Source organism: Neoarius graeffei, chromosome 2, assembly GCF_027579695.1.
Source record: "Neoarius graeffei isolate fNeoGra1 chromosome 2, fNeoGra1.pri, whole genome shotgun sequence".
NCBI classification, from domain to species: domain Eukaryota; kingdom Metazoa; phylum Chordata; class Actinopteri; order Siluriformes; family Ariidae; genus Neoarius; species Neoarius graeffei.
The window spans coordinates 13,377,574-13,402,728 of NC_083570.1; the positions used below are offsets into that span (position 1 = coordinate 13,377,574).

Consider the following 25,155-nt stretch of genomic DNA (forward strand, 5'->3'; position numbering starts at 1 on the left):
CCAGACCACTGGAAGCTGGATTGAGTCATCGGACTGAATTTCCTACTTTTTTCAAACTTTCCTGATCGCTATCAAAACAAACAAAACTTCCGGCTTGATTACGTCAGCATTTGAAAGAGGGCGCGCGCGTCTTTTGACAATCCCTGTGTCCGAAATTGCTCGCTACTCACTATAGGGCACTGTATAGTGGAGATGCCATTTTGTAGTGTTGTCCGTGCTGAAAGAAATCAAATTAAAAGTCTCAAATTTGATTTAATAAAAGACAGCAGCAAAGAAGAAAGTATTCAGCCTTGATTTAAAAAGAACTGAAAGCTGCAGGTACTTCCATATCTTGGGAGGCTGAGTGGTATGCTGGGGCACCTCTTGCCAGCAGACCAGGATATCCAGAGGGAACTTGTGTGGTTCAGTGTTGACCTGACCATCCCCAGCTTCAAGGAGGGAGAGAGCATCGTGGAGTGGTGGGGTCATGTCTTTGACAAACCAGACAAGTACCCCTCCCTGGGTGCACTGGTTAAGTGTTGCCTCTCCATCTTTCATGGACCTAGAGTCGAGTCCTCATTTAGTCTGATGAATGATGTAATTGATCAAAGGAGTGGCAACATGAATGTGGAAACATTTAATGCAATACAGATGGTCAAGTACATGCTGATGTCCAGGGGGAAGACAGCTATGCAGCTCTTTAGAAGGGAGGACGTGGACAGAACATTGTGCAAGAACATTAACTCTGCAGCAGCCACATACAAACACCAGCAGAGGGTGAACAAGGAGGAAAAGCAGCAGCAGCAGAGCAAGTATGGCTCTCAAGCAACTTGCAGTGCTCAGCAGGCCAAGAAACTGACTGCTGAAGGAGAGAAGCGGGCAAGGCTGAAACATGTGGCAACTCGGCGAAAGTGGGCCACGGAGACACTGGTGGTCCAGGCAAATAAAAGGAAAAAAAGATCACTATTCCTTGTGTGTTCTCCAATTTCTTCGTTCTATTATTCGCATTTTTTTCCAGGGCATAATTTCACTATAACTACATGTATTTGAATTTGTATTTGTACTGTATGTCCTTGTGCAAATGTCAATACAGTATACTTAGTAAGGAGGCTATAATATTTATTCTGGGGGAGGACCCCCCAAACAAAATAAAACAACACCAGAGGCCACGTCACCACTCGCGCACCCTTCCCACCTTTTTCACCCCTGACCCGTTTTCATGCCTGATTTGGGCAACAACAGACAGCATGACTATAACATTAACAGTCCTAACATAAAGTCAGCTTCGTTGATGTTATAACTCTTCATTGATGGAAACTTGAGTGCAAAACTGTTCATGACAACTGCAGTCCTAAAGTTAGCAAGTCAACTGTAGTCCTCAGCCATAAAAGCATTACTGTAAGTGTCCAGAGCGTCCTCCAGGTGTGACTTTCAACTGTCCTCATGGGGCCGTCCTCCACAGGAACGATGCGATAAAACTCCAACCAGACACAGGGCACCAGGATGGATCAAGCAGGTCCGAGGGGCAGAAGAGGTCAGCAAATTTGTCATTTGGCGGGTAATTCCTGTCACTAGCCAGCCCGGCTGGCTAGTTGAAAATAAAAAATATATACGAAGTGAAGATTCAGACACACCGTCAACTAAAGCCGCCACATATTAAGCACGTGCCGTGTCTGTGTTAATCGATGTGTTTATCGGCAGGATGGAAAATACCGAAGAATTCCGAATCATATTGTGTACGAGTCAGGCTGTCGGTTTTTTCACTACTGCGCATGCATATAACGCATCTCGTTGAATATCGCTGTCACGGGCTGAGCTGTGACGCTGACATAGCGTGCATCGCGCAGGCAGCCATTTGCCAGCATTTTTAAATCACTGCTGTCCTGTCCTGTCGCTAAGGCCAAAAAAAAAAAAAGTGTGTTTCCGGTAACCCGACCGATCGAGAATTTCTGCGTCGAAATTGCCGACCGTAAAGTTTTTATTACAAATTTCCCTCGATATTTTAGTGTAAGCGGCGTTAGTTTGTCATAATATTTTGTTTCAACGCATTCAAGTTGTGAAAGAAACGATAAAAAGTAAAATGTTTCGCCACTTATATCAGCCCTCCTGCATAAACATGGAAGCGCACTTGTATACTGAAGGAGGAAGGGACAACTGAGCCGAGACGCCATTTTGAATCCTCATTCAAGGCTGTAATGCAAATTGCTTCCTCTTCAGTATACAAGTGCACTTCCATGGCAGGGAAAAACACTACATTTTGCCGCCTGTGTAGTCTCCTATTTATACAAATAGGACTCATTCAGGATTCAGCCATGTTTTTGCTCGGTGTTTTTGCTCGACCCAAGTTCTACAGTAGGCTAGGCTAGGCCGTCTGCTTTTAATGGAAGTAGCCTAGCCTAGGACGTTATTTTCACGTTATTTCTTGATAAGGCGTTTTCACGTTATTACATGAAAATATCATGAAATAACGTGATAATTTCGTATCATGAAATTACGTGATGTTATTACATGATAAATATATTGTAAAAACGTGATAACTTTGTTAACAATATCTTTTCACGTAATTACTTGATTCTAAGCCAATTTATTTGAGTGTGGCAGCAATACGCTTCCGTAGATCATAACTTGAACTCTCGCAATATTTTTTTTTATTCGTTTAAAGATTTAAAACACTTTTATTTTATTGTGATGTGTGGTATAAAGGATTCTGTGCCAAAATACTATTTTGTAAGATGTTTACTTGTGAGCAATTCCAGCGTTATGGACGTGACACTTGAACTCAAAATGGCAACAAATGACCCAGTGCATGTTTTATTGTCTCCCAGTATTTAAACAGGTGTTGCATATTTTAAGGCTGTACCATACTGGAGAAGTGATAGAACAAGAACAATTCCCATAGTACATCTAGGGCATGCCAGAAAATGCCAATAAAAGATGCGTTATGGATGTGACAGAAAAAGTATCACTTTTCTTGGGTGACTGTACATTTTTATTAAACTCTGTGAAATTGTAAACCTAATGTCGAAATGGAGATATCCATTTGATAGAGGGGTCCAAGGTGAATATTAAAAAAATCTTTGTTTAAAATATTTTGTATTTCATGCAGAGTTTCGGAAGGAAAAGTCAGTGTTATGTATGTGACGAAATTCCGTTATGGATGTGACGCGTCTGAAATAGACATGGCATATGCTTAGAAAATCAGAAAATATAATTATTTTAATATATCAACTCAAAATGAATTAGTTTTGCGCAAAGTGTGTGTTCTGTGTTGCATTTCATACAGATGTATAATAAGAACTTAAAAAAAAAAAATGTTACGGACGTGACAGCACCTGTCCTGTAAATCGGTGTCGCATCAACACGGCTCCACGGTGACGATGAAATGCGAAATCATATACCTCATTTACAGTTTGCTTCAATAACCCTATTGCGTCCTGAAAGGATGCTGAACATTGTTGTGGGCGAATATATGTATCATATTTTGGTTGTTGAAAAAAGTACTCAATTGTGCATTGAAATCAACAAATTCTTGATTGTCATTAGCTAAACTAGTGAAGGTGAAGGGAACAATTCTTGTGACAAATTGGTTCAACTTATTCACATCTGTAAAATACAGGCCTAGGTGATATCTCTGGGAGTGGTTTTGATGTTACTTTATTTTTGCATGGTGAGGTTGACATTTACATGGAATTGCCCTTGTGTTAATTTTTTCGAACAAAATAAAAAAAAATTAAGAAAAAAAAAACTTTTTCCTACCCACCGACCTTATTTTAGTATTTCATATTACCGGAAACACACTTTTTTTTTTTTTTTTTGGCCTAATCTCATTGCCACCACCGTATGCACTGTTTAAGATCTCTTTCATATTGTAATTAATCACCATTTGCCATAGATTAATTCCGCAGGGCCAAACTTAGTGTTTAGAGTGCAGGGAAAGGCCTACCGGCACTTCTAGATGGCTATTGTTTGTGCATCTGACTCATTCAAAATATTCGCTTGAAACATATTGTCATTTTCATTCTTCATCTGTATAATCTTTGTCTAGTATCAAAAAGTAAAACAATTCACACTGGCTGTTAAAAACTTCATTTATTGGTTAAAGCTTTTGTTATTTCAACTCCGGTAGCAATTCACTCACCAGGCATTCAAACCAGTGTTGCCAGATAGGAAATATGCAAGTATCGTACCAAAACCTCAAAATTATCGTTTTTTTGTGAGAAATTATCATACACAAACAAAACGCATACAATATAGTTATTTTAGCTGTATTTTAATTTCCAAAGAATATTACTTAAATTTTTAAACAGTAATTCGCAATATTCCCGTAGTAGAGGGAAAACTATGACACAAAGAGAAAGTAAATGCGCAATTACCGTAAGACTAGAAAGATTCGAATTCAACCTCCAGGTCGCTGTCGTCATCCAATGCCACGCTCACTTGTGCAGATGTTGTTGGTTGGGTAATCCTGTCACGGTAGAGATTGGATGCCGTCATGGACCGCAGCATGGTGTTCGTCGGTTTGAAGTCATGGCACCCACCAGCATTCCTCACACACTCTGATGTGTGCACAATAGGGATGGCGAAAACTAAAAAAAAATCTTGACTGACCACCGAGCCTCATTAGCCGGTTAAAGTCGATTAACCTATGAGTTTAAAATTCTAGAATTGGAATTATTACAGGGATGCAAACGGCGCGCCTTTTGGCGGATGCCGCCTTTTTCACGGCTGAATCGCGCAGATCCGATTTTTTTTTTTTTTTTTTAAGGGGGGCGTTGGAGTGTCTGATTATAATCTCATCAAAGTAAATTCTGTATATAAGCAAATGCCGTTACAGTCCATGAAACATAGGAAGTATAAGTATGAGAAGAAAACAGTAAATCAGAAAGCTGCGCACGTTTGCGCAGCTTTCGCGCAAACGTGCACAGCTTTCTGATTTACTGTTTTCTTCTCATACTTATACTTCCTATGTTTCATGGACTGTAACGGCATTTGCTTATTTAGTAATTTTAATACAGAATTTACTTTGAAATTATAATCAGACACTCCAACGCCCCCCCTAAAAAAAAAAAATCGGATCTGCGCGATTCAGCCGTGAAAAAGTCGGCATCTGCGCCTTTAGTTTGTGTGGAGAGATATGATCTGCAAGAACATGCATTGTTGGCTACAGACCGAAACATACTTTCAGAATGCACTGGCCAAGGCAGGACTAAACTCGATGTGCCTTCTAATAATAATTAAAAAAAACAGAATAGTAATTTCTAAGCTAAAAAGCCTGTCTCTACACTTTTCTTTCGCCGAGTGTCAGCTGTCTTTAACTGGGGTGGAAGGGCGGGACATGACTGAATGGGTGTTTTCTGATTTGTCAGCTGTTGTCCTTACACCACATGGCATGCCCCAAGCGTTTACAACACAGATTTCCAGGTTCTCCGCTCCAAAATCGGCAGCTTCAAAAGGATTAATTTTTTTTTTTTAACTGACAACCAAAAAAAAAATTAACAGGTTGACGTTGATTCGGTCAACCATCGGTCAAACGGTCATCGGTTAACATCCCTAGTGCACAAGTCCATTCAGAGTGTCTGTAATGAGCCGGTTTCGTGATTTTGTTTTTATGAGATTGACTTTGGAAAAAACTCGCTCGCATGATGCATTGGAGTGGGGAAACACAAGCACACCCAGGGCAAACTTTCCAAGTTCACTGAACACGGCAATCCCCTGTAAATTCTCCACCAATACGTGGTTACGTGTGTGCGTTCTGTGTATGTCTTTTGATGGCGCCTGAGTGGAAAGCCTGCGAAATGATTCTTGGGGGTCAGAGAGAGAGAGGGATGCGTGTTTGGACAACCAACTGAAAACTTTGAAATTATCGTACATTTCAAAATTTTTCCCATTATTGATCGTACATCATACAGAGGGCAAAATTATCATACAAATACGACAATTATCGTACATCTGGCAACACTGATTCAAACCGTACTTCCGCGTCTCGTTTGGGGAAACAGATGGACTGTTCCACTGGGGGGAAATAGAGGGGTTTCCCGGGTTCTTTGTGGGGCAGCCCATTGTGATGGGGGTGTTTTAGGGGAAATGACTTAAAAGCCATTTTGAGGGTTCAAGAAGGTATTTTTGTGCATGTCAGTTATTGTATGTATTTTTCTGTTATGTTTTTTTCTTATTTGATTTATTATTTGGTAATAATTATGTTGTTGTTTAGTTAATTGATTATTTTTGACAGTGGGGCTATCCAGTGGGTGGGGCTACAGTTAGCAATGCTCTAGATTAGGCCCAAGAGCCTCAGTAGGTGAGGGTTGACGGTGAAGTGAACGTGTCTTGTTAATTGAAGTTGCTCTTGATAGTAGTTCAGGGTCTGAGGACTTAGCCTGGCTATTTATGCTTGTTTATTTTCCTTTTGTACAGTTTTTGTATATTTTTTCATGCACGCTTGTCATTGTAAATATTTGCACGTTTGAAAAAGAAAGAAAAAAATAAACGAAGCCTTTTCGTTGAAAACTATTTGGTCTCCTCCGTCTTCTCCGCTGCTGTGGCTATCCTGCCACAATCGCGGTAATCACGGTATCAAATTCAATAGATGTGTCCACATTATCGTCCATTTAAACACGTTTTTGTTGTTGTTTACATCTACATCTACCAAAGCTCCGTTGCGATATGGAATTTTCTGAAAGGTGTACAGAAACTGCCAGAGACGGGGACAAAGCGACCTCGGTCTGAAGAGGAGAAAAAGGCCACCGATAAAGCGTACGAGAAGGAGAAACGACAAAGGACTTATAAGTAAACGTGGGAGCAGGGTAGGCCTTGGCTGCAATACGATTTTTATGGAATAATTAATTTTTTTCAAGTTGATTCCTGGTCAATATGAAGCTCCTAATGCTTTCTCTCTCATAAATGGTTAAATACAGAAAGCATGTTGGACATATTTTGGGTGCTATAGTCATGATAGTAAGTGTATTTGTTTTCAATACTCATACACCAAGCTTCCAAGTTTTCCAATATATTATTATTTGTTGATATTATATTATGGTGCTCTGTGTTGTTCTCATTTATGTATTTAACAACAGTATCAAAATACTCGGGTCTTGAAATAAATGCATATTAGTCATGAACAATGGTAACTACTCTCTTTTGTTATTTTTGACAGAAGTAAAATTCATACATGAACAAATTTTGGCGAGTTGATTTTCTGTTTGGCGAGTTACTTTGGAAGGGAACTAGTCCGGCTGGCTGGTGAAAAAATATATGAATTTCTAGGCCTGCGCGCGCGCGCCACACACACACACACACACACACACACACACACACACACACACACACACACACACACACAAGCAGCTTATATTATTGAGGCTTTTTTAAAGGGATTTTTATGCCCAGATTCAAGATTTACATAAAAACGGACAGAGATTATATACACTACCGTTCAAAAGTTTGGGGTCACTTTGAAATGTCCTTATTTTTGAAAGAAAAGCACTGTTCTTTTCAATGATCACTTTAAACTAATCAGAAATCCACTCTATACATTGCTAATGTGGTAAATGACTATTGTAGCTGCAAATGTGTGGTTTTTGGTGCAATATCTCCATAGGTGTATAGAGGCCCATTTCCAGCAACTCTCACTCCAGTGTTCTAATGGTACAATGTGTTTGCTCATTGCCTCAGAAGGCTAATGGATGATTAGAAAACCCTTGTACAATCATGTTAGCACAGCTGAAAACAGTTGAGCTCTTTAGAGAAGCTATAAAACTGACCTTCCTTTGAGCAGATTGAGTTTCTGGAGCATCACATTTGTGGGGTCGATTAAATGCTCAAAATGGCCAGAAAAATGTCTCGACTATATTTTCTATTCATTTTACAACTTATGGTGGGAAATAAAAGTGTGACTTTTCATGGAAAACTACACAAAATTGTCTGGGTGACCCCAAACTTTTGAACGGTAGTGTACGTGTGTGTGAGCAGAATGAGTGCAACAGCTTGAGTTAAACACTAAAGAACTGAGGAGGTGATTGCATCAGTAAATGAATAAACGAGTGACAGAAAGCCACTGAGTGGATAAGTGAAGGTGACTGATGAAGGTGTGTGTGCGCGCGTACGCTTTTCACAGTGCTGTTGCGAGTTCATGTGTGCTTCTTTGTCCCTGGTGATTATAAGTAAGGCTCTTGGGAAACTTAAATCCCTTCAGGAATGTGTGTGTGTGTGGAGTAAAGATTTATCACCAAGCAGTTTTTGAAGGCACACAGAGAAACAGGAGCGTTCGCTGATGTAAGCGTGAGATAAAAGCTTCAGTGCATCGTGCCCCAACACGAAACCAGTTCCTTTACACCGCTGTTAAAGATTAATGCCGTGAATGAAGTTACAGCCTGACCTCTGACACTGGAGACTCCTTCCATAATTGTTCCATCAACATCTCTTCCTTTGAAGAAACTTCATGCCAACGTTGAGTATCAACCTGCAGCAGTCTCGGTGAATGAGGCGTTACTATAGAAACGGTGACGCGTTAATATAAACCTGCACCACCGTCAGCGCTGCTGTTGGAGAAAGTTAACCAGCACCTTCCGACCAATCAGAATCCATCCCTGTCGTGAGATGTGTAGACAGCTGGAACAAAGAAATAATTTTCCATTTATGAATTTCAAGAAAAATCTGAACGTGTGAGGGGAAGAATTGCGATTTCTTACACTTATTTTCCGCATTTTTTTTTTCTTTCAGGATGATTGAAGACGGAGGGAGGAGAGGAAGGACAATGGCCGACAAGAGGCAGATCTTCACAGAGATGAGTGAGCGATCATTTTTCCACCTCACTAGCTCCTCCCTGAACTCGGAAAGACGGGAATATATTTGAATTGTATGAGCGCACGCAAGAATTAAAATTGTCATGAAAATGTCAAATGATGTGCTTTGTTTCAGTTCCGTTTATTTTATTATAATTTTATTTTTAAATTGTAAAATCGCGATATCTGCAGGCTTTCGTCTAAACCGGGGAACAGGGGCGCTGTGCCCTCTTACCGAAATGCCGATTGAACCCCAAGTCACACTTAGGCCATGCACTTATATGCTACTGCGCAACATGCAATCTTTCTCAAAACGATCTTTTCTCCGTGAAAACATCCCAGCAACACCACGTGACAATGTGTCTGATCATCAAATACGTTATAATCACTCCAAAAATATTCCAATCGTAGTAGATACACCGCCAGACGGTGCAAAAACAATCCGAATTGGCGTTTTCCAGACTGAGGCGCCATGTTTAGTTGTCGCGGCTGCTCTCGCGAGATTTGACATGGGTTACATACAAGGTCAGCTGACTTGTAGAGCGAGATTTCTCGAGACTGAATGACCTTTCACCCACCGGCGCGGGAGCTTTTGACAGAAGTAGTTTGCGAGTTGTTTTTGTTGACACTTGGGCATTTAAAGGATGTCATCCCGCGGCACGAAGCGGAAGAAAGCCAAAGACTGTCCGGGGCAGAAGATGATTACTTCTTTCTTTTTCAATGTTGACAAACAATTTGTCACAATTTCCCTCTCAGATAGCCTCAGAATGTGCCATTGTAGCCTCAATTTTTCAAAGGCTTCGCACAGCGGGGGGGGGGACAATCCCCCCCCCCCCAGTCGCTTCGCTCTCTCGCCATGGTGAGCGCCCTCATACTAAATTTTTCTAGAAAAAACCCTGATCTGATGAAAGTATATTGCGACATAACTGATCACGATGACGATATTGCCTCATACGTATCATCATCATCATGTCACCTGACACTACTGTGCACTATTCTAGACAGTCGTTGAGCATCAACGTTAAATAATTTACTTCTTATTGTTAACGTTCGAGTTGCGCAAATCTCCTCTTGTATAGCCGTCGAAGCTAGCAGGAAAGTTTTGTCATGTTCTAAATAAGTAAATCCGTTTCGTTTTGTTTTATTTGAAACAGCCTGTAACAGTTAGAACGACGTCAGAAAGTTTTAGAGAAACTGATAGCTTGTTTAGGAATAGGTTGGCGTGGTAACCGTGTCAGCTCAGACCTGCCCTCTAGTGGATTATTATTATGTCCAAAACAGACGAGGACGTGAACAGTGCTCACATTTTAACAAACACAGTGTCCGGCCTGACTGTTTATGGAAGCAGCATTGCATTCTGGGTATTGTACTGTAGTGTTTCATTGTACAGTGAAAACATTTAAAAATTTGTTTCAGAAGCGCAGAATTTCGACTCCATCCGGCTCTCCACGTATCGCACAGCCTGCAAACTCCGCTTCGTCCAGAAGAAATGCAACCGTGAGTATGACTATAAAATTAAAAAAAGTTTTGTCCCCCCCCCACTGTTTATTTCTAATCACAACCACCAACTCGCAAACAAACAGGCAGGGTCAAAGAATGCTTTAAGCTCCGCCCACCTCATGATATCATGCCATGTCATATATCCCTGAAAAAAAAATTCCACGTTGTACTTTAAAGCTAATTTTATTTTATTTTTTAAATTATATTTGAAACCGGATGTTGCAGTTTCTAGTTGACCGTCTTTCATTTATAAAATGTTTCTTTCCGTCAATACTTCAAAGAAAATTCGAGAGGAGGTTGATTTAATGTTTTATTATTGGAATAATTACATATTTAAATAATATTGGCTGGCATTGAGTGGTCTATCAGATATATTCCATTCAGCTAGCATGATACTGAACGAGTCAAAGACGAGTTGCTGAATGTAATATATCTGATATACCACGAAAAAGCCTATTATTATTATTATTATTATTATACATACACATTCAATGGAACAATTATAGATTTTATAAAAAGTTAAGAACAGGGCGGTAACTTACCAATATCGAATGCCGATTCTGATCGAATGTAATTCAGTGTTCTGTCGATCCAATGTACAAAGTCAAAGTTCTAACAGTAAAAATGGTACGAGTCCAAAAAGCCTGAACAACAACCCAACTCATATACAAGCTACACTACCATTCAAAAGTTTGGGGTCACTTAGAAATGTCCTTATTTTTGAAAGAAAAGCACTGTTCTTTTCAATGAAGATCACTTTAAACTAATCAGAAATCCACTCTATACATTGCTAATGTGGTAAATGACTATTCTAGCTGCAAATGTCTGGTTTTTGGTGCAATATCTCCATAGGTGTATAGAGGCCCATTTCCAGCAACTCTCACTCCAGTGTTCTAATGGTACAATGTGTTTGCTCATTGCCTCAGAAGGCTAATGGATGATTAGAAAACCCTTGTACAATCATGTTAGCACAGCTGAAAACAGTTGAGCTCTTTAGAGAAGCTATAAAACTGACCTTCCTTTGAGCAGATTGAGTTTCTGGAGCATCACATTTGTGGGGTCGATTAAATGCTCAAAATGGCCAGAAAAATGTCTTGACTATATTTTCTATTCATTTTACAACTTATGGTGGTAAATAAAAGTGTGACTTTTCATGGAAAACTACACAAAATTGTCTGGGTGACCCCAAACTTTTGAACGGTAGTGTATATCCAGGTTGACGGTTCGAGTTCAGTTATTTTTGGTCGTAATTCATTGTTCCATTGCAGTTGTTCAAAACTAAAGGGCTTTGCTGAGTGAAGTCCACGAGTGACGTCCTCTTGTAAAAGCCTCCGTCGCTTTTCCTCACCTCCAAGTAGAACTTTGACAATATTTCCACTGTTGCTCTCTCTTCCAGTTTTTCGATGTCCGTTGGTGTGTTTTTCTCTTGTGAAGAATATATAATGAAGTTTCGGTAGCCTTTCAGGTGTTCAGCACATCTTTAGTTTCAGTTTTCAGTTTATTTATTTAGTGCTTAATCCGAGCACTGGATTAACCCCTTCTTCTCTCTCTCTCTCTCTCTCTCTCTCTCTCTCTCTCTCTCCCGGCCGACAAAGTAAAGATTGTGCGGAAAAGTTTTGTCATTGGATCTTCGCGTGTGACATCGTGTTGTCTTGGCAACGTGCAATATTATAACAATATTGCATGCTCATTCTCCATTGCGGAGAGTGGCGTAATACACGGAGGATAAGCGATATGATAACAATATTGCATGCAATCAATAAACCCGCTAGAAGGGAATAGAGCACGTTTTTATTCCATGGAAAAAGTGGCCCGTATGTATAATAATTGTTTTTCTTTTTAAAAACAGTGAAGACGTGATATTTCCAACGTCTTACTCTTCACAGTGAAATAAATGCCTAGATATTTGGACTTGCTTCTGCAAATTGTCACATACTTAATGCGAATGAGGCTTCATTTAATTAATAATAAATGTACATTTTTATTAATTTCCAGTGCACAAAATAGTTCACCCGATTTTTTTTTTGTTTTTTTAAATCTTGCATTAAAGGAGAGATTTATTATTCTTTGTCGTGTTGTTAATTCTTATTGTATATTAAAGGTGCAATATATGATATTTTTATGTATTACGTCCGAGCCGGAATGCTTGCTTGTGTTTGACAGGAGGAGCGTCCAGTCATTTTATAGACCGTCTGTAGGTCCTGGGGGCAGAGCTTCCTAACTGTCAGTAGAAATAGAATGGAAAATGGAAGTGAAAAACTGACCTTACTTATTATACCTTTAATTATTTATTGTGAGAGATATTGAATGTTTCAGTGCACCTGGTGGACGTGTGGAACATGATCGAGGCGTATCGGGACAACGGCCTGAACACGTTGGAGCACAGCACCGAGCTGAGCGTGTCTCGGCTGGAGACTATCGTCTCGTCCATCTTCTACCAGCTCAACAAGCGTCTGCCCACCACCTACCAGATCAACGTCCAGCAGAGCATCAGCCTGCTGCTCAACTTCCTGCTGGCTGCGCATGACAGGTCTGCGTATGGACGTCGCCTAGCTGCTTATTGGGGTCATTTGTGATGTGCAAAAACAGACGACTTATAAACATTTTATACCAAGCTTGTAGGGTTAGTCTTGGAAGATCTTTGAAATTTGAAGATTTGGGAAATAAAGGAAGATGAAAATGCAATGTGTGTGTGTGTCGCAGTGAGGGTCAGGGGAGCGTGACAGTGTTCTCCATTAAGGTCATGCTGGCGATACTGTGTGGAGGGAAGATCGTGGATAAACTGCGCTGTGAGTGTTTCCTTCATATCAATCACAACACTCTGCCTAAAGCAACCGCGCCCCCTAGTGCACAATATGAGCAATTACTTACTTTACTTCAGAATTTGTTTCAGCATCCAGCAAAGCAAGTTAAAAACTAGATAGAACTCGACGCCAACGGTGTCGATGGGGATGCCTCTGCCTGGTAGACTACATGCCTTATTAAAGGGGTGTTCACATGACACATATTTGCATCGATGCTGCACCGATGTATTTTGTTGCGATATATCTTACACCGGTGTAAATTTTGTGGAGCGTTCACATGTCACAAACCTGCTTACTAGAGAGAAGCGTGTTAGCACCGGTGCAGCCCCACTTGCGTTCACACGGCAGTTTTTGCGACCGTGCTATACGATAGTAATAATGCGAAAATGAAATATGCGCATGCGTGAAAATGTACTTCCTTTTCCCAGTTGTCATGGCATCACCAAGCGCCGGGAAAACAACGTGGATGAAGACACCAGTGTTGCCAGATACTGCTGACGTTTTCCAGCCCAAAATATGTTCAAATCCGCCAAAATGCACTTAAAACTGCCCAATTTGGCGACACTGGAAGACATGCAGTTCTGTTGTTGTTGATATTCGCCATTTTGGAAGCGCAAAATACCAGGATGCAAATTATGCAGTGCCCGTATGTAATCAACTCTCCTCATGCGTAGCGAGTCTACCCCTGTAGCCTTCAGACGTCCCATTTTATATCAGTGCTGCCCCGCAAACTAGCATTTACTCCGGAGTAAATTTCTTAAACCACCTCCCGAGCAGGGTTAGATTTGCACCGGTTTAAGCAGCTTTCAGGGGCTACACCGGTATAACTTTGTACCGTGTGAACGCTCTACCGGGGCAGCCCCGGTGCTACACCGGAGTAAAAGTTGCCGTGTGAACATCCCTTAAGTTGTGATTTAGGGATGGACATTTGACCTCACAGTAATCGTGACCTGGTGAAATTACTTGTATCAGCCTTGGAGACATTGAGTTCACAAGGTTTTCGGACAGACATTTGACCTCACAGTGACCTTGACCTTAGACCTTTTGATCTCAAAATCTAATCAGTTCATGTTTGTCCCAAAGCGCACAAATGGTGAGTTTTTGGTGAAATTCCTTTCATTAGCCTTTGAGATATCGCGTTCACAAGGTTTCGGGACGGACGCACGGATGGACAACCCGAAAACATAATGCCTCCTGCACCTTACAGTGGCGGAGGCGTAATAAACACTGAAAAGAAAGTTTAAAAAAAAAAAAACAGTTTTAACTCATTCCCTACGGAAAGCCGGTACTATCGGCTTTGGTGACGTCATACGGAATTCCTTCGGAAACTCCCATAATAAAGCAGTACACGTGAATTTGACCAGTCAGAGCTGTAGAGGACTGCACATAGACCACATTTGGATATTATAATTAGCGGGAAACCCGCGTAGGGAAGGTTTATTATAGCAGGGATAGACTGCTATAATATTATTATAGTATCTCATGTTATTATCTCTAGCCACTTTATCCTTCTACAGGGTCGCAGGCAAGCTGGAGCCTATCCCAGCTGACTACGGGCGAAAGGCGGGGTACACCCTGGACAAGTCACCAGGTCATCACAGGGCTGACACATAGACACAGACAACCATTCACACTCACATTCACACCTACGCTCAATTTAGAGTCACCAGTTAACCTAACCTGCATGTCTTTGGACTGTGGGGGAAACCGGAGCACCCGGAGGAAACCCACGCGGACACGGGGAGAACATGCAAACTCCGCACAGAAAGGCCCTCGCCGGCCACGGGGCTCGAACCCGGACCTTCTTGCTGTGAGGCGACAGCGCTAACCACTACACCACCATGCCGCCCATTATTATAGTGTTATAATATTAAAATATAATATTATGACTGATGCTTGTGAAACCTACCTACTTCAGAATTCTACAAAAATAATTCCATATTTAGAAAGGATAGGTTTCAAGGACTCGGTAAATGTATACTTTTCTACCTCTAAAATAATTTGTTATGGAGATAGAGACATTTAACTGAATGTACTTATTAAATTTGTGATTTTCACAAAAAGTATTCGTCAAAACATGACTGAAAAAAATTGAAGTATGAGCTAAAGATTTAGTAAAAACAGACTAATAAATTTGCTGCTTCTGATCAGTTTGTAATTATTCGGGAAAAAAACCCGATGAATATCTATTTAAAAAAAAAAAAGGTATCACAATATCTGTGATATTCATGATATTAAACAGTTTTTTTTTGTTACATTTTGTACAGTATTTTCAAGGATTACCATTTCTCCTTCAGTTATCACCTGTGTGTGTTAGATATTTTCTCTCAGATCTCCGACTCTCACGGAGCGATGACTCTCTCCAAGTTCGACCTCTTCCTGGTGGAGGTGCTTAAACTGCCGTCCGCTGTGTTCGAGGGTCCGTCCTTCGGTTACACACAACATTTCGCCCACTCCTGCTTCCCACAACAGGTTCTCTCTCTCTCTCTCTCTCTCTTTCTTTCTTTTATATGTCTGTGTACCATAAGGGCTAAAATCTGTGTGTGTGTGTGTGTGTGTGTGTGTGTGTGTGTGTGTGTTTTTAACAGAAGAAGGTGATGTTGAACACGTTTCTGGACACGATGATGGCTGATCCTCCTCCTCAGTGTCTCGTCTGGTTGCCCCTCATGCATCGCCTCGCTAATGTAGAGAACGGTATCTCACACACTTGACGACAGTGGCCACGCTTTCAGTTTCACGAAGGATTTTTTTGCTGTGATGTACAACCCCGATTCCAAAAAAGTTGGGACAAAGTACAAATTGTAAATAAAAACGGAATGCAATAATTTACAAATCTCAAAAACTGATATTATATTCACAATAGAACATAGACAACATATCAAATGTCAAAAGTGAGACATTTTGAAATTTCATGCCAAATATTGGCTCATTTGAAATTTCATGACAGCAACACATCTCAAAAAAGTTGGGACAGGGGCAATAAGAGGCTGGGAAAGTTAAAGGTACAAAAAAGGAACAGCTGGAGGACCAAATTGCAACTCATTAGGTCAATTGGCAATAGGTCATTAACATGACTGGGTATAAAAAGAGCATCTTGGAGTGGCAGCGGCTCTCAGAAGTAAAGATGGGAAGAGGATCACCAATCCCCCTAATTCTGCGCCGACAAATAGTGGAGCAATATCAGAAAGGAGTTCAACAGTGTAAAATTGCAAAGAGTTTGAACATATCATCATCTACAGTACAGTGCATAATATCATCAAAAGATTCAGAGAACCTGGAAGAATCTCTGTGCGTAAGGGTCAAGGCCGGAAAACCATACTGGGTGCCCGTGACCTTCGGGCCCTTAGACGGCACTGCATCACATACAGGCATGCTTCTGTATTGGAAATCACAAAATGGGCTCAGGAATATTTCCAGAGAACATTATCTGTGAACACAATTCACCGTGCCATCCGCCGTTGCCAGCTAAAACTCTATAGTTCAAAGAAGAAGCCGTATCTAAACACGATCCAGAAGCGCAGACGTCTTCTCTGGGCCAAGGCTCATTTAAAATGGACTGTGGCAAAGTGGAAAACTGTTCTGTGGTCAGACGAATCAAAATTTGAAGTTCTTTATGGAAATCAGGGACGCCGTGTCATTCGGACTAAAGAGGAGAAGGACGACCCAAGTTGTTATCAGCGCTCAGTTCAGAAGCCTGCATCTCTGATGGTATGGGGTTGCATTAGTGCGCGTGGCATGGGCAGCTTACACATCTGGAAAGACACCATCAATGCTGAAAGGTATATCCAGGTTCTAGAGCAACATATGCTCCCATCCAGACGACGTCTCTTTCAGGGAAGACCTTGCATTTTCCAACATGACAATGCCAAACCACATACTGCATCAATTACAGCATCATGGCTGCGTAGAAGAAGGGTCCGGGTACTGAACTGGCCAGCCTGCAGTCCAGATCTTTCACCCATAGAAAATATTTGGCGCATCATAAAACGGAAGATACGACAAAAAAGACCTAAGACAGTTGAGCAACTAGAATCCTACATTAGACAAGAATGGGTTAACATTCCTATCCCTAAACTTGAGCAACTTGTCTCCTCAGTCCCCAGACGTTTACAGACTGTTGTAAAGAGAAAAGGGGATGTCTCACAATGGTAAACATGGCCTTGTCCCAACTTTTTTGAGATGTGTTGTTGTCATGAAATTTAAAATCACCTAATTTTTCTCTTTAAATGATATATTTTCTCAGTTTAAACATTTGATATGTCATCTATGTTCTATTCTGAATAAAATATGGAATTTTGAAACTTCCACATCATTGCATTCCGTTTTTATTTACAATTTGTACTTTGTCCCAACTTTTTTGGAATCGGGGTTGTACATTTAAACGCACCACACATTATTTTTTTTTTAAACGAATCGACAATATACAGAACATCGCATTGTATAAAGACTCGATTGTAACCCCACTACTCGAGTGTAAAATAAAAACCTAACATGCATGACTGAGATTCAAAATCTCGAATATAACGTCTCATATTCAGCTTATTACATTTACAGTGAGCCCAGTTCAGGCATGTAACGATATATCGTGCGACAGTGAAAATTTATGACAATTCAAATTGATAAAAAAAAAGATTATTGTCATAAGGCTGCATAATCTCATTTCTTTCTCTCCCCCTTGTTTTCCTGCCTTTTGTCCCTCCCACATTCTGTCTCTCTCATTTTCTCTTAATTTCTCTCTTGCTCTCTCTCGGTGTCCAGTCTTCCACCCGGTCAGCTGCTCGTTTTGCCGCAGTGAGAGCATGGTTGGTTTTCGGTACCGTTGCCAGCAGTGTTTTAACTACCAGCTGTGTCAGACGTGCTTCTGGCGTGGCCATGCCAGCGGAAACCATAGCAACCAGCACCAAATGAAGGAGCACTCATCCTGGGTGAGGCTCTGTGATCCATTACACACACATGCGTGTGCGTATGTCATTATATCCGCATAAAATGGTGTGCATAACGTGTAACGTTTTAATTATCAGGGATGAGAGTTTTCTGCTTTTTCTGAGTAAAAAACGACCTTTTTATATTATGCCAAATCTGTTGAGAAATTTTTTTTATTAATTTCAGGGGGTTGGGGTATGTTCCTTCATGCTGTTCAAACTTTATTAACTCCAACGATGTTTATACATTATTTGTAAGTCGCCATCTTTAGTCTCGTTGAATGTGATGTAAAATTCGTGTTCTCTACATTGTTATTGGTCAAAACATCGATGTCGAGACCATAATAGCCAATCAAAACAGTTTTTACAAAGACACCCACATCCGCTTTCTTTTATCAAAACTTGCACGTGTTCGTGAGCTGCATATCAAAAATACTTTCCTCTAATCGACGTTTTTTTCTCAAGATGCCGAATACTATTGACAAGCGAGGTGAAGCGAAGGTACGTGAAATTGATGCTGGTATAAAAAACAAGTTTAGCAAAGCAAAAGGAAAGCAAGAGAGGAGTGTGAGAGAGAGAGCCAGGTTAGAGCATGTAAAAACACAGGAGGCGCTGGCTAATGAAAGAAAAAGGAAAAAAAAGAGAGGACTGATGAGCTTTTGGCTTTGGCCAAGAAGCTGAAGAAGGATTCTAAATGATGTAATGAAAAATTTTTTTCAAAAATAACTGGGAACTGTAAACAACTGAACTGTAAAAAGTGTGAATAGACACATGGTCTTCCTTTTGAAGAAAACATTTATTTTTGAAACAAATTTTCATTACATCATTTAGAATTCTTCTTCAGCTTCTTGGCCAAAGCCAAAAGCTCATCAGTCCTCTCTTTTTGTGATGTGGACAATAAGATAAAGACAGTCCCCATAAAATATGCATTTGTTTGATTCAGTACGTTGAATATATGATAATTTGAATTATAGCTGACAGTGTTGATAACTGTGTAACTTTAAAGTTTAAATAGACATTGTGAAGAAATCATATACAAGTAATGTGGACATTAGGAAAAGGTCAGTCTCGATAAGATATATAAATGTTTTTACTTAATTCAATATATTGAATATATGTGGGCAGCACGGTGGTGTAGTGGTTAGCGCTGTCGCCTCACAGCAAGAAGGTCCGGGTTCGAGCCCCGTGGCCGGCGAGGGCCTTTCTGTGCAGAGTTTGCATGTTCTCCCCGTGTCCGCGTGGGTTTCCTCTGGGTGCTCCGGTTTCCCCCACAGTCCAAAGACATGCAGGTTAGGTTAACTGGTGACTCTAAATTGACCGTAGGTGTGAATGTGAGTGTGAATGGTTGTCTGTGTCTATGTGTCAGCCCTGTGATGACCTGGCGACTTGTCCAGGGTGTACCCCACCTTTCTCCCGTAGTCAGCTGGGATAGGCTTCAGCTTGCCTGCAACCCTGTAGAACAGGATAAAGCGGCTAGAGATGATGAGATGAGATGAATATATGAAAATTAGAATTATTAATGGAACTGTAAATAACTCTGGATTTTAATGGACATTTTTTAGAAAAACAAGTGATGTTGACAATGAGTAATAACCAGTCCCCATAAAATGTAGATATTGTTTTGAATTAATGCAATACACATATTGATTTTTTTACATATTGTTCTATATCAGGGGTTTTCAAAGTATGGGAGAGTCAGCCCCCCCCTCAGAGAGCAAATAAACAACAGCGCCCCCCTTACAATTTTTGTTGTTGCTATAGAGATCTTGCAGTCACGTGACTGGAATGTAAACAGCCGCCATCTTGTCGGTAAAAAACACCGCTGAATATTGCTGCACTCGTGTACAAAATGGATCAATTTCAACCGACGGACTACACGGCTCATTTTTCTAATGAACAGATAATTAGATATATGTCTAAAATAAACGACCTACAGATTAGTGACCCTTATCGATTACCGGACGTAGTTTTCACGACCGTGTCAGTGGATATTGAACTGCCAGAGGTGGAATACCCAGACGTGTATAATTACCTCATTAACTTTCCGTCGCTGTTCAGTGGTGAAGCACTGCGTGCTTATAAATCTCTGGACAGTTATCTTTACAGAAATTCAGGATTTGGCAGCCGCCCTCAGATGTGGCATCTTGTAAACAAGAAAATAACAATCCTCATTGGACAGGTAAGTCACTTAAGTATTACTAGTACTGATACTAGATATATCAGTAGTATCTAGTATAGCACTGACCAGCCGATTATAGAATAGAATAAGGTAATTCCAGCTATAATTCCAGATCGTCCGTCTTGTTTACCATGGATCTGGCGTTGGAGAGGTAGAGGCTTGGCAGTGGAGGCTTGAGTGGCTGTTTTCTGAGCTTAGTCAACAGGCCGGCTCTGCCTGCAGCCTTGCTTTTGCTTCCTCTCCCAACGCCGCCTCCTTCGCCTGCCAGACCCGATAACAATCCACGGAGACCCCGCTGGTCTCGCTATGTCGTCCGGAATGTTGTGCATGCGATGGAAATCGCTACAAACCGTCATTTTCTGCTGGAAACCAATGTCCAGTAAGTCCATACGGTTGTAGTGGGTATTGAAGTCCGGTACAGACGAACAACACGCAAAAATACACACAAAAAACATAAACGTGCACAGGTAGGGAGAGCTTGTAGCCGCAGCTGTTGTAGTAGAATTGTATATAGTAGGGTTTTCCAGAAGAAAACCAGTAGAACCAGAAGTAGAAGTAGAAGGCGGAAATATGGCATTTGACCGACAAGATGGCGTCTGTTACAATCTGGATTGGCTGTGACGTCACATGCAAGATCTCTATACTTAATGTTCCATTCGTATTTAAAAAAAAAGGTTGTTGTACACTTTTTTTTTCTTTTACACATTTTAAACATCTGTGCTTTTTGAAAACATCTTTTTTACACATTTAAAACATATGAGCTTTATTAAAACATCTTTTTTTTACACATTTTAAACATCTGTGCTTTTTTAAAACCTCTTTTTTACACATTTTAAACATCTGTGCTTTTTAAAGCATTTTTTTACACATTTTAAACATCTGCTTTTTTAAAACATCTTTTTTTACACATTTTAAACATCTGTGCTTTTTTAAAACCTCTTTTTTACACATTTTAAACATCTGTGCTTTTTAAAGCATTTTTTTACACATTTTAAACATCTTTGCTTTTTTAAAACATCTTTTTTTACACATTTTAAACATCTGCTTTTTTAAAACACCTTTTTTTACACATTTTAAACATCTGCTTTTTAAAAACATCTTTTTACACATTTTAAACATCTGTGCTTTTTTAAAGCCTCTTTTTTACACATTTTAAACATCTTTGCTTTTTTAAAACATCTTTTTTTTACACATTTTAAACATCTTTGCTTTTTTAAAACATCTTTTTTTTACACATTTTAAACATCTGCTTTTTTAAAACATCTTTTTTTTACACATTTTAAACATCTGCTTTTTAAAAACATCTTTTTTTACACATTTTAAACATCTGCTTTTTAAAAACATCTTTTTACACATTTTAAACATCTGTGCTTTTTGAAAACATCTTTTTTTTACACATTTAAAACATATGAGCTTTATTAAAACATCTTTTTTTACACATTTTAAACTTCTGTGCTTTTTTATAACCTCTTTTTTTTTACACATTTTAAGCATCTGTGCTTTTTTTTTTAAAAAAACATCTTGTTTTACACATTTTAAACATCTCATAGCATCGTTAGCTAGCACCTCTTGGCAGACAACACAATCAGTGCGTTTACATGCACACAGAGAAAATCGAATTTCTGCCGTTGCTCGACTGAAATCGAAGTTCTAAATGCCATGGAAACACCTTAGCTCGGCTGAAATTGAACCAAACTTGATTTCTCGTAATCAAGCTACACGACCTAGATTATGCGATTTTTGCCGAGCTACTTAGTGCATGTAAACCCTATCGAGCTACGTAGTCGAGCTACTTACTTCAGCACTGCCCCTTCCGGAAGTGACGAGTGACGAGACCACAAGCGGGAAACACGACAGCCTCGGTCGGCATGACAACAGTAGTAGCGAGCAGCAGAAGAGGTCAGGAGGAACAAACGAAGAAGAGAAAATGGCGAGCAGAAATGTGCACTTCTGGAGCAATGAGGAGACAGAATTCATGCTCATTCAGCTTAAGGAGTTGAATATATTAAAATTCATGGATGGGAGAAAAACGTGCAGTGGAGAACACGGAACTGATAACTTTATTTACACTCTTGAATAGCTCTTCTTCATGACGACAACCGGAAGTGTACCAACACGATGGGGCGTGTAGCGCCACCTGTGGCTCGGGTGCACAATGTACCTCACACAATAGCTCGATTTCCTTGTGTGCATGTAGGATTGGATTTCTCTGGCACCCCTGCTGGGACCCTTTGCTCGATTACCGACAGCAGCTCGATTTGGATGTGCATGTAAATGTACTGACTGTGGCAGTGGAGCATCTTCAGATCCAGTCCATGAAAATCCAAACTTTAAATCATCGTGGTCATACTTCCTTCTTTTTTTGCTTGGCCCAGACTCTGTCTCCTCACTCACTGTAGCTTTAGGTACTAAAAATCGATCCATTTTGTCTCTGGCAAAGGCTAGCTGAAGTTCGCTAAATGTCCGCAATAGTAACTTATTCTGGTTTATTTTTCCTCACGTTGCGCCCCTCCCCGAAGAACTCTGGCGCCCCCTAGGGGAGGCGCGCCTCACACTTTGAAAAGCCCTGTTCTATATAATAGTGTTTTTATTTCAATAAGTATGAAAATAGGCATCAGGTGTTTGAATTAACTACAGCTCAGATTGCAGGAAATAGGGTGTGTAAGGCCCTCAGGACATTTTACAGATTTTCTGCTTTTTTCATCAGGACCCACTCTCATCCCTGAATTATGCGTATCTTCTCACTTCGTTCGTTCTACTTTTGGAGCTGCCGCAGCGTCAGTTTCTCCTCCGGGGATCAATAAAGTTTATCTTTATCCTGTCTGATCTTACAGTCCATTATAATCCATCACTAACCGCTTTTATCCATTAGTTATTGAACACTTGTTCACTATTACAAGGTGTTATTACAGTATAAGGAGCTTCCGGTACGCTGTTCAGTAATACAGGAATTCGCAGCGGTGCCAGCAAGGATTTACCATTTTATCAGTTGCTATTACGATGCAGAGGACACTTGGTGTTTTGTGGGTCAAACTGAGTTATTCCTCTCTGTCTAATGGGATTTTCTTTAAACTAAACCCAAGTGTGTGTGTGTGTGTGTGTGTGTGTGTGTGTGTGTGTGTGTGTGTGTGTGTGTGTTGCAGAAATCTCCTGCTAAGAAGTTGGGCCGTGCCATTAGTAAATCATTTGGGTGTGTACCGAGCAGAGAACCTACTCACCCCATCTACCCTGAGGACCCAGAAAGAACACTCGACCTCTCAAATATTGTGTAAGTGTGTGTGTGTGTGTTTAACAGAAAATGTTCTAGGAGTGCCTAGTCTACTAAAGAAAGAGTTTAGGCCCAATCCCAATTCTAATTTCTACCCCTCCGCCTTCCCCTTGGCCCTTCCCCTTGAAACTGAGCTACAAGGGATAGGGCTTGAAATTCAACCCTTACGTATTGGGATAGCCCTTCAACGATCGCATACGTCATCGCGTACCTCCGTCAGCGTTTACGTTAGCAAAACGCGACGCGTCATTGGCTGCGACCAGCCGCTACAGTCAGAGCCAGAGGCAGAAATCTCTGCTGGCAGGGTGTGATTTGTTAACTAACACCACTGAATGGGATATCTTTGGCGCTTCGTGCACCACATCCGACAGAATGAGGTGTCAGAACACTCATGTAAACAATAAAAGCGAGAATAACAGAACAAAACGTACGCAGTAAAGCAACCGAAAACAATACTCACTCCCAAAGCTTTTTAGCAGCAGCTTGGATTTCAGAAATCGCTGCTCATTCTCAGCTCGAAAGCGAATCAAGCGGCGTGTTTCCTCTGGATAACAACTTAAAACACGTAAATAATGGAGAAAATACATTTATGACAATCTTTCGCCGCGGGAACCGCCATCTTTCTGAAATCCGCATGAAATCTCGCTGAAATCCGCATGGCATTGTGGGAAATCACTCAAACCCCTTCTTTCGGAGTCTGCTCCAGGAAAATCTCCGTTTGGAGGGGTACAGAAGCCCTACCCCTTCCCCTACCCCTCCGCGTTAACTGGGATTGGGATACCCCTACCCCTTCACGTGAACGCGCAAAATGGAGGGGAAGGGCTAAGGGGTTGGTCCAAGGGGTGAAATGGGATTCGGCCTTAGTCTCTCTCTCTCTTTGCTACATAAAAGCTAATAAGTACCTCTGGATGGTGTGTGTGTGTGCGTGCGCGCTCTCTTTCCAGTCCACCCCGTCCTGTTCCAAACAACCTGATTGTCTCAGCCCCGCCCCCTTCTGTAAGCCCCACCTCCAACCAAAGGTGAGTTAACCTGACCTCGACACCTTCTCCTGTGGGTGGGTTGTGAGTTGTGGGTGTGGTTATTGTTTAAATACATTACTAAAGACATGACCGAGGAGATAAAAGCATGATCACACACGAACACTAGTTAATTGTTAATACGTATGTGTGTGTGTGTGTGTGTGTGTGTGTGTGTGTGTGTGTGTGTGTGTAAGTTTGTGCATATTGTGTTAACCTTTCGAAATTGTGTTCTCATCCATCTGACCAATCATGTGCTCATGGGTTAATGTTTATGTTGAGAGTGAGGACCCCCCTCAACACACACACACACACACTTGCATACTTCTGCTGTGCTTCATTCATCATGTTCATTCACCCGTTTGCTGTGTGCATGCATGTGTGTGTTTAGGGTGCAGGGTGTATCTGCTGCTCAGCGTCTGAATGAAGAACACACATTAATTGCAGCTTATGTGAACAAACTGCAGTCGAGCCCACGGTGAGAGAGAGAGAGAGAGAGAGAGAGAGTGTGTGTGTGTGTCAGAGAGAGACTGACAGTGAGTTAATGAACATGGGAGGCACAGACAGTGATTTTTTTTTAATACCTGGATCATTCTGTCTGTCTGTGTCTGTGTAGTTCTCTGGACAGTCCCAGCCGAATGGACGAGGAACACAAGCTCATCGCTCGATACACAGCTCGGTTAGCGTTGGACCCGTGCAACAATGCT

General features: G+C 40.9%; 1 protein-coding gene across 6 annotated transcripts in view; it reads left to right on the forward strand.

Moving 5' to 3' along the window:
- Positions 1-25,155, forward strand: part of dtnba (dystrobrevin, beta a) — a 62,245-nt gene that overhangs the window by 23,294 nt on the left and 13,796 nt on the right. For 3 of the 6 annotated variants that reach the window (XM_060913836.1, XM_060913835.1, XM_060913839.1), the window contains 11 exons: positions 8,698-8,765; positions 10,176-10,256; positions 12,576-12,789; positions 12,963-13,048; positions 15,381-15,535; positions 15,652-15,757; positions 17,822-17,988; positions 23,308-23,432; positions 24,377-24,451; positions 24,840-24,926; positions 25,065-25,155. In XM_060913836.1, the coding sequence (XP_060769819.1) occupies positions 8,699-8,765; positions 10,176-10,256; positions 12,576-12,789; positions 12,963-13,048; positions 15,381-15,535; positions 15,652-15,757; positions 17,822-17,988; positions 23,308-23,432; positions 24,377-24,451; positions 24,840-24,926; positions 25,065-25,155 (1,254 nt within the window). In that variant the 5' untranslated portion in view covers position 8,698. Of the gene's footprint in view, positions 1-8,697; positions 8,766-10,175; positions 10,261-12,575; positions 12,790-12,962; positions 13,049-15,380; positions 15,536-15,651; positions 15,758-17,821; positions 17,989-23,307; positions 23,433-24,376; positions 24,452-24,839; positions 24,927-25,064 lie in introns of those variants that run through there. The other 3 variants (XM_060913837.1, XM_060913838.1, XM_060913840.1) reach the window with 3 other exon arrangements.